Source organism: Pectinophora gossypiella, chromosome 8 (genome assembly GCF_024362695.1).
Source record: "Pectinophora gossypiella chromosome 8, ilPecGoss1.1, whole genome shotgun sequence".
Taxonomy (NCBI): domain Eukaryota; kingdom Metazoa; phylum Arthropoda; class Insecta; order Lepidoptera; family Gelechiidae; genus Pectinophora; species Pectinophora gossypiella.
The window spans coordinates 12161266-12171605 of NC_065411.1; the positions used below are offsets into that span (position 1 = coordinate 12161266).

A 10340-nucleotide genomic window follows, 5' to 3' on the forward strand; every position below is an offset into this window, starting at 1 on the left:
ACGATAACATTGAAAATCAAGAAATACGTGGAAGGACTATGAACAGAATGAGCTCAAAATCGCAAACTATGATTTTAATGCGAAAACATCGTAACAGATAGAATAATGACAGAACTTGTTTGGGATACCAATTTTGAACAATGGGACATACAAGTTTGTACGGTTAGTGCCCTACCTACATGCTACATGCGTGCTATCACTTGCCATGACAGTGCTGCAATAAGTCTGAAAAATTATGTTAGTGCATTGTCTGTATAATAATAAGTAATAGCAATGCATATTTGTCTCTATCGGGTTAATGTTAACCTTTGAATAGGAATTGTGTCTGTATGTAGACCTACAAAGTCATAAATATTTTATAGTCTGTGCTTTTTATGTTTGTGTGTTTTATTGATAGCTAGATTGGATTTTCCATGGTTGCAAGGCATAAAATTGTTTTTGTAGATATAAAGTTGTTTTTATAATTGTTGATACTTGTTCAAAAGTAATTTAGAGTAATGATAAAATTGAAACAACGTCCTTATGTGGTTTTTTTTAATTTTCAGTCTATTGTTAAATCATTATGATTGTATAATATGATTTTATACGCGATTTTGAACACAGTAACTGGTTTTCTGAAATGCTGGTGATAGGTAATCACAACAACAATGTCAGATGCTAACCCAGTAATCACTCTTGGAATAGGCTAGATTCCAACTAGTCAAATCAGTTACTTTTTGCTAAACGTCAAAACACGAAATAACTATGGAATTTGTATGAAAATGCAACCTATGGCGTCATAGAAAAACGTGACAAAATATCGCACTTATCGTCTACGTCATCCACTTTAACATTTGGATAGATAAAATACTTAGACGTGAGGGTCATCAGAAAATCTGACTACAAATTAGTCCATCAAGATAGGAAGAACTTGGTCTTCGTCTTTGTCGTACCTGAAGCATCCTCATAGGGAGACCTAAAAGTAGTCAGAGAGAATATAGATCATCTACAAGTAGCATATTATAACCATGGACGTTTATCTACCAATATTACTTCCCTGCATGTACCTAACATTCTCAATTCAAAATGGTATTAAAAGAAATTCGATAAGTTCAAAGAAGAAGATAGGAGAAATGAAACCATAACTAGCTTAAGATCTTATGAAACAATCTCTTCAGTCAAAAGAAGTTAACAAAAGAAATAATAATATGGTTTAGTCGCTTTGATCTATGAAATGGCGATGACGGATGACAGTCAATCGTCATATTTGAGACACTGATTTAACAAAAATTACCAAAAACTCAACATACTATGCGCCCTGTTTTCGTTTACAAGAAGTATTCACAATATTTTAAAAATGTAAAAAGAATTGCTTGGTAAGCAGAAAATTATATATCAAAAGTGTACCTACACAAAAAAAGAAAACTGTTCAAAATGCTTTGTTGGATTCAATAATATTGCTTGAATGTTTTATTTTAATTATTCTTACCTAAGAAATATAACTATGGTAATTAGATTCGGTTTTTGAAGTACGTTATCATGCTACTTTTTGACCATCTTTTTTGTTTGTTTGTACAACTTGCCATTGAAACGGATACTTCATTCATAATCAACAGTACTACGTAAAAGTAAATCCATTGTCAAAAAATGAATGACGTAGACGGTTCATAAAATGAAGTGACGTGGCTTAAAGTAAGTACCTAACATTCAAATCTCTCAGACATCGCCCTTAGTCGTGGTCGCTACCTATCTGCGCAAGAGCAAAATCCCTCAGCTTTACAGATTTATTTGGCCAAGTAACAAAATAACATCTGAGGCAAATCTGCACCAAAAAGATCTACCCAGTAACTAACCATAATAAAATTAAAGCACATAATAACGGGTTCTTACCGCGTTTAAATGGGGATATGAGACTCCCGATATTTCGACACTTAAAACAATGTACTAACCATAATCTTTAATTTCAGGTACATCTATTACACTTTTTAGCTAAATAGAAAAACAAAATTACAAAAAAAAAATGTGTACGAATGCTCCGCTGGTCAATTCATTAGAGTGCTACATGGATGAAATGGTTGAATGTTTCGAGGACTTCGTGAAGAAGTCTTTATTCATTGTAACGTTGGCGGTAGGAGCCCTTGTAGGAATGCTCGTTTACGTTGTGAAGACCATCAACGACCGTAATGAAAGAACTTCACACGGTTTAGGTATTCCTTTGTTTATTTCTTTCTATTTCCATTATCATCTTGCCCTAACTCCACTATTTCATAAAAGTTTATAAATTTGGTGTTGGTGTTTTTTTACCTAAACCTTCAGCGCTTCTTTATTATCCGTCGTTATTTTTATTCGTCCGCTGTTATTATCCGTATAAGTAACGAATGCTAATCTAAGTATCATGGTACTTATATAAATGTCATAAACGTTTGATTTATCTTGATGAGTACTCTTGTTTTAGGTGAAATGGAGTCCCTCGTCCGACTCCATCATGAAACCTTGGATGCCCTAGAAAATCGCTAGAGTATTCATCAAGACAAACCGAATGAGATCAAACTCATGGAGGTTGCATCTATTTAATATCCAGTTCATGTTGCTAACTACTGGCTCTTTCATCAGACAATAAATGCCTCTCAGGAACTATGAGTACTCATCAAGACGAATCATACAATCTCAAAAATAAGGGAGTTGCATTATTTCATTTATCGAATTTCTATAACCTGAACTTTATCATCAGACCATTACAGTAATAATTGAGCTATTATAATTTCAGGTGGTCCATCAGGGTTCACAGGGGCTGCAGTAACAAGCACTCCGTCGTTCGGTAGCTTTTCCGATTTGCATGGAAGGAAACGCAGCTTCCAGAACTATTCAGATCTTGACGTAAATCGAAAAGCCGATGGCACATACACAAGAGTTATAACGGACGTCGGCAACAGGCGTATGAGCAAGCGTCACTCGGACAACCGTATTCTGGATACACATATCTTGGACAGTCGCGTTGTGGAGAACCGTCGCACAGACAACCGTGTCACAGACAACCGTGTCACAGATAGCCGTGTCGCAGATAGCCGTGTCGCAGATAACCGTGTCGCAGATAGCCGTGTCGCCGATAGCCAAGTAGCGGACAGCCGTGTTACTGACAGCAATGTCACGGACAGCAATCTCGCAGATAATCGTGTCGCGGACAACCGAGTTGCGGATAGACGTCTTACGATCACTCGTATCGCAGACAGTAATATCGCAGATAGTAAGGGTATAGACAGCCGCCTTACAGACCGGCGTCCTACGGACAGCCGTTTGACAGACAGGCGTCTCACGGACAGCCGTCTAACAGACAGGCGTCTTACGGACACTCGTCTAACAGACAGACGTCTTACAGACGCTCGTGGTGTCGACGATTTTCTCGAAGATAGCCCTAGCCGTGGCGTGGAGAAACGTCTCGTATCTGGCATTACCAAGAGATATGATAAATATGGCAACCATCAAGGAACCGCTGTTTCCCACAAATTATTGTCAGACGTCCCATCAAAATATAGTACAAAAGGCAAAAATAGGTCAAGTTCAATAAAATACGGTAACTACTCAGATGGTGAAGGAAATCTAGAGGATGGTGCACTTACAGCCCGAAGCAGCGGAAGATCTACTAACAAAGACGATGCATCTGTAGATATAAAAAGCAGTGTTTGTTCGAAAAAATCGAAAGATAGTTGTGGCTCCTCTAAATGTTGCTTAGCGGAATGTCCTAAAACCATATTCAAGACGTGTGAATGTTCAAAAAGGAAGGCTTTAGTGTCGAAGTGCTCATCTACGTCCACCGCATCATGTTATGAAGAGGTATACATAACTAGTCCATTTGGTGCATCCAAGAATTGTTTATTCTATTTTCTATCATCAATACGTAATTTCTGATATATGGCGTTAAATGAATAATATTATTACTAGGTACTTAATTAACACGTTGATAGTCCAATGATCCATAGAGGGGTCATGACGGACTAGCTCCTTACGCCCGTGTCAGTAAGAAACAGAATACTTACATTTATTATTATTGATGTTTTTACAGGGCGTATAAAAAATTAAGTAATATGCGGGACTTACAAGAAAGTTTTACGTGTAAAAAATTTGAATATATTTTTAAAATCTTTATTTTTTTATCCTCAGAAAATTTGCGGGAGAAGACTTTACACAGATTGTCCTGCTTCAAGGTATTGCTGTTGTTTATTGTAAATATATGTATATATCTAGTTATTTCAATCATAGTTGGCTACTATAGTGCAATTTTCAAGTTATTAATCGCGCTTATTACATTTTAGTTCCAGACTGACGATACCCAGCATGCCGACCTGTACTTCAGGAAAGCGTAAGTTGATACCAAACATTTCGTAGAATTCTGTTTAAGCACACGAATTTTAGACCTTGATGAATTTTAGTTTAAACATCATCAGAACGAAGAAAAATCTTGTTCTTACGTTTTCTTGTAATTTGCCATCTGCTAATTTCTCCAAGTCAAAATGAGAGGAATTGGCAAAATGACTGAGTGTCACGCAGAGATTCCTGCACCGTCATGTCTGAATATTCTATATACACACAACATTGTAGGGGGCAGACCTTACGTCGTTTCAAGAGGATTGTTAAGAGCTTACTCCGCCACTGTACGGTAGTCCAGAGGCTGCCCCAGCAGAGCAGACTACTAGCTGTAACACCAATAAGGTTGGTGAAGCTTCTTAAGCTAATGGCCAACAAAAGCCAGTTTTAAACCAGTGGTGAAAGATATGAATGCTGTTATGAAATACTTACTCATGTCAGTGATCGTTTATAGAAGTGAAAGTATGTTTTATTTACTTACTGGCAAATGAATAAATAAACCACCAGCTAAAAATCAGTTCAGCGTCTTCTAAATAGGTAAAAAACTAATGATTTTGATTATTACTTTGAGTTTTCGTAGATTATAGGGCTTCAACAGTTTACTTCTAGATTTGGGCTACGCTGCGGTCTCTTCACGCAATTCCCTACCTGTACTACTAAAAAGGTTGATGAGACTAATGGCTGGTGTTTATTTTTACAGGCCAACCAATACCTTTCAGGCCATGTACAAAAGCTGTCAGTAACCGATACTCTTGCTGTTCTGTATGTTGTGATGACGACCCTCGATGATGATTCCAAAAAAAGAACATTCAAGCGGATAAAAACAGTAAATGATGAATTTTTCAAACACTTTTTTATAATATAATTATGTCATTAAATGAAACAAGCGTGCGCATAGATTGTTATAATTGTTAGTTACGTTAATTTATACTTACTAGGTTTAATGTTGAAATTTTTGTAGGTACCTGTATTTCCTTTTGTCAATTAATAAAATTTAGAAAATTTTGCTTTAGTTTCTCTTGCTTGCTTTGCAAAAAATCTTATCCATGAAAAATATAGTTAGAAATTCGCACTGAGGACATTATGAACAGGGAAACAAGCATCTGTTACAGTAGGTCTCTGACTGATTAGTAGGTTGCTGGGTTAGCTTAGCCGGTAGACTAAAAGCGAGCCGTGACTTCTACATACGGCTGGAGTGCAATATAAATAATTTCATTAAATCTTGATTTAAACATCTTATGCAAAAGATCTCTTAGCTACAAGTTAACTGTAAGTATTTTAAAACATAATAACTGTAAGCGAACTCCACTCCTACAGACAAACCGAGGAATTGGTTTGTGGGGTTTTTATTGTACCAATATTTTCTGTATTTTTATGAAAAATAAACATTTTACTTAATTCTTGACACGGCAAGTATTAGATCTTCATTGAGAAACCAATAAGTACCTACATGTCCTTTGTTCTCACTAGTTCGCTAATTCGTAGGTATGTATCGAATAGATCGAAACTTTCTTTTTTAACATTATTTTTTGTATAATATTCTTTGGTCCCCTTGGTTTCTGAACTTTATAAAGGCAAACATTGATATAAGTGTAGTATATTACGCAGGTGTGTGCATGGATACATGCGCACAAAATTTCGTTACTCCTTCGTGCAACCTTCAAATTTTCTAACAAGTTTGTATGATTCCTAACGCTAATATGACTTTGGTGAATTTATATTATCTTTGATCCGTGCTTCATCAATAAAATGACATATTGTTTGTTTTAAACGTCAAGTAAACAACGATAAATGTGTAGTGATCGTTTTACATAAAAAATACTGTAAGTACAATTATCGTTCAGGGTAAAATGGAGTGAAATTGACATACTCGGAATAACTAAAAATTAAAACTCGGTAACCAATTTTAGTAATCATGTAAGCAGAAATTGGCAGTATGGCATCGCGGCAGAATTCTGGTTAGTTATTCGATTTGGCTTAAGTATTACTTGTATTATTATTCTCACTTTCTTCAGTGACTTTAAAGCTTTATAATAGGTACCTAACAGGTGTAATAGTTTAACTTAAAATTATTTGCAACTGTAATAATTCCCTTACACTATGACTACAGAATTTTGTGTAACTTTTAACAGGTCGACACGCAGCCAACTCTCAAAATTTGGTATCCTCGTTCACAAAGTTCAAATTGGCGTGTAACAAGGCTAAGCTCTATCGGGACCTCTGCTACTACGCCGATCTCGCTTGCAGCTACTTTTGGGCGACGTATGCGACGGTGGAAGAAAACTATCTCGCAGTGTGCACCATATTTGCCGTTCTCATGCTCACCTTCCTCCTACCAGACTTCTCTCATAAAGTACACGTCACGAAAGAGGTGAAGACGATGCAAAAAGTTTTGGATTTAGTGTCGGTGAGTGAGATATTTAAATCATTACGAATCATCATAAAACATGAAAACTAGTAGTCTGGATAGAATAAACTTAGATCATTTGCTTACAAAAGACGTTTCTGATTTCGAAGAACCAGCTAGTTTAATAGAATTCGGAACTCCACTTCCTACGATCCTGGCTCGATCCTGACATACAACTTTCGCTTCTTCCATTCTCATGCACGCATGCAAAGTCTGTGCTACTGACCCCTTGACCTGGCGTTTTTATTCAAATATCTTGAATTTGATTCAAACTAACCAACATTTTTTTTTGCGTTATATGAACAGAAGGAAGTGAATCGTGCAGAAGTGGCGTGTCTAACAGCTGCGGACGAGATCTGCTGTATGCATTGTTCGGTGCAAGATGATGCCACTGAAACTGTTAGTTAATTCAAGATCCTTTTAATAGTTAGTCTAAAATGCAAACATATTTAAGTAATAGACATATATTGAGAAAGACAAAGGAACTAGAAAACTTGAGACTTGTACCAACGTCGGATGGTACCCTATCCATAACTTACCAGCCAGATAGTAGTAGCACTACGGGCAGTATCTCAACATTTAGTGAACCTTTGTGTGATTTCAACTTTTTCATTTTTATTAAAACAAAAATCGCATTTGAGCAAAAGCCTGCAGATGATGGTCGATGATGCTCTAGATACTAACATAGACAAGCTCAGTAAAACAAACGTATTTATATAAAACAAACCAAGCATGCGTTACTTGTCTCACAGAGAGAAAAGAACGAGTACATTCCTCTGTTTTCTCTTATTCACCAGATTACCAATTCGGCCTGGAGACAGCGCATGCGAAAGTGCAAAATCCGATAGTGCTATTTAGTAGATACGATTGTTAATAATAAGTTGCGCTTGTGTGCCCAGTCGACGGACACGAGAGACCTGTCGGTAACGACGAGTACTTGTACGCCGACGAGTGACACCGAGCCTGTTCACGTAGAAAAAAAAATCGGTTTCCTCCGAAGAATCTTCTTCCCAAGCCGGAACACGTCCCATAAGGTAAGCGATCGACACGCGTAGTAATTACTATTATTACATATCGTACATGAAAGCTAGTCTAACCTCTGTAACTCAGAAGATTCCGCTGCTAGGTAAAGATACTTTTAGCATTCCACTTTTCACAATTTTGTGCGTTCCTTCCGACAGTTCCACTGGTGCTAAAGTCATCGCGTGATTCGCACCGTTCAAGGCGCGTTCAGCTATGTAATTGTATCAGCCTTCCATAAAACGCTTGATTCGATTAAGCTATAGCTCGTTACTAGGTATTCTGGATAATATTCAACCCGTATGCAATTGTCGTTGAACAGGTTCGGTTGTAGAATTAAACCGAGAAAAATCTTGCCGCTTGTCAAACATAACATAAGATCACGACTATATCGTAATTCGGGTAGTCAGAGGTACATCTATCGCAAGATGAACTAACCCATTGCCAAGAAGGTAGTTAACACGGTAAGGAAGGCGAATATAAGTACGTGTTATCTGTTGCATTTTATTCAATAACATTTTTACTTTGTTCACAGGAAATTACAATAATGTCCTACGTCTACACCAATTCGTTTGATGCCAAAAAACCCACAAACGCGTCTACAATGGCCACCGAATTTGTTTGATATGTTTTATAGCAATTATATTATAACTGTACTATGACTTGTTTCATTAACCATAAATTATAATCTATTTCTTACATTACATGGCTAAGATACTTCAAAGTGCACCTAACTTAAAACAAAATCAATCAAAGAAAATGTAATTCACAATGTTTTACTAAACATAACAAATAAAAAGAGAATAATTGTTTACGTAGCGCCTCCTGGCAACATGGAGGCAACAAGGTCTCAACTTTTTATTCAGTAACACAGACTTACTGAGGATCGTCAGTAATAATAATGCAGGCAGAGTTATAAAACAAAGGTAAACTTTAACGGTCATCTGGTTTCCACACCTAGTTCCCAAAAAAAAAAATTTTACAGTTAAACTCCTATCGGCGAACCCCAAAGAGCAACACAGGTCTGCGCGAGGCCCGTGTTGCTTTGCGTCAATAGTTCCAGATTTTAAAAGAATAGGACCTTGCGGCGTAAATTCTATATTAAGTAAGTACTGCTTTCTACTCTATGGTTTTCAAAATCTTTGTCAGTGTGTGTCAGACAGAGCCATGTCAGAGTTCAGAGTCAAAAATTTGGCAAGATGCATTGGACCGTTTAAAACGATCTGATCAAAATTTATCAGCAATAGTAGTCTCGGCGTCTAAATTCTGATTGTGTAAATTTTAGTCAAAATTACGAGTAACGATGCCGCGCCCCAAGTCTTTGAAAACTCTCTTTTTAGAGACTGTCTTATTCATAAGCTTATTCGCCATGGTCGGTCATCTATCTGTCAACTTCTGGGAACGATACGTGATACAGACGGAGCTATCGAAGATGAAGACCAGTCTACATTCACTAAAGGTACAATTCTATTATATCAAATACCAAGTAGCTAACAATCGTCTACACATTTGCATATTCTATCTTTAAGTGTCGAACACTTCCACCTTTACAGGAAACCATAAACCACATAGGAATCGCGTACGACAATCTACACAAAGAACTGAAAGATTTAGCAGAAATAGCGGAAAAGAATCCAGTGAAACAAGCAATACAGCGGAAGGCTCCCGACAAGCCCGAACGTAAGAGCCAATCTAACTTAGCTCAAGCAATACTGCATGATATACAGCTGCAAGCGGCAATGGCTACACACGAGATGAAAATCGGCGCCGTACCTTCAACCGACAACCAAAACACTCAAAAATCTTTACATGACTACAAAATTGATAAAAATGCTTCAACATGGACAAAGACTTTAACTAAGAAGTTTAATGAAGGTAAACAAAAAAATGCGACGACATTGCCAGATCACTATGAAGTAAACCAAACTGATAAAAAAGTTGGCCCTGAGTGGTTTGTTCAGCACAAAATGACTCAGGATGCGAGCCAAAGAAATGCTCACTCAAAACCAGCGGTACCATCTAAAAATGCCGCGACAATCACTAGATACCCCATGAAATCTACCGCAACTGGTCTAGAAAATCAGAAATCGCAGAATAGATATGTAATCTCTAGCTATTTTACTCAAAATAATAAATGCTACAAAGACGATAACAGCACTCTTTGGAACTTTTGGAAATACTATAATAATATATAATTTAGTATGCGAAATATTGTGATACTTACTTATGTAGGTCAAACGTAACATACCCAATTAAGATCCTGTTATTTACTTTGTAACTAACAATAAACGTCTTTGCTTTATTTCAGATTTTGAGAAACCCTTTGAGTGCTACTAATATTTCTTTACTCAGCGGACGGTCAATAAAAGTTTTGTTCACTCATTACAATTTTATTCTTGGTTTTTTTTTCATGGTGTCGACAGAAATATTACTAAACTTTAAATAGTGGACTTGAATGTAGATTTCAATTTTTCTTTTTGATGGTCACCAGCACAGTTAACGGGTACATTTTGTAGACACATGTGTGTTCTTGGGTCCCATCCAAATTGGCTTTGTTCCATAGTATTGGCCA

The 10340-nt window shown here is 36.8% G+C and overlaps 1 protein-coding gene across 1 annotated transcript; it reads left to right on the top strand.

The window, feature by feature from the left end:
- Positions 1 to 9071: 9071 nt before the first annotated feature.
- On the top strand, positions 9072 to 10105 carry LOC126369157 (uncharacterized). Its single transcript, XM_050013450.1, has 3 exons — positions 9072 to 9227; positions 9322 to 9643; positions 10077 to 10105. Exons 1-3 carry the CDS (start codon positions 9072 to 9074, stop codon positions 10103 to 10105), a joined length of 507 nt encoding a protein of 168 aa, XP_049869407.1.
- Positions 10106 to 10340: the final 235 nt, after the last annotated feature.

Coding starts and splice junctions, on each gene's coding strand:
- LOC126369157 (XM_050013450.1), top strand. CDS start 9,072: ATGCCGCGCCCCAAGTCTTTGAAAACTCTCTTTTTAGAGACTGTCTTA. Junction 9,228..9,321: donor CCAGTCTACATTCACTAAAG/GTACAATTCTAT, acceptor CCACCTTTACAG/GAAACCATAAACCACATAGG. Junction 9,644..10,076: donor AACTAAGAAGTTTAATGAAG/GTAAACAAAAAA, acceptor GCTTTATTTCAG/ATTTTGAGAAACCCTTTGAG.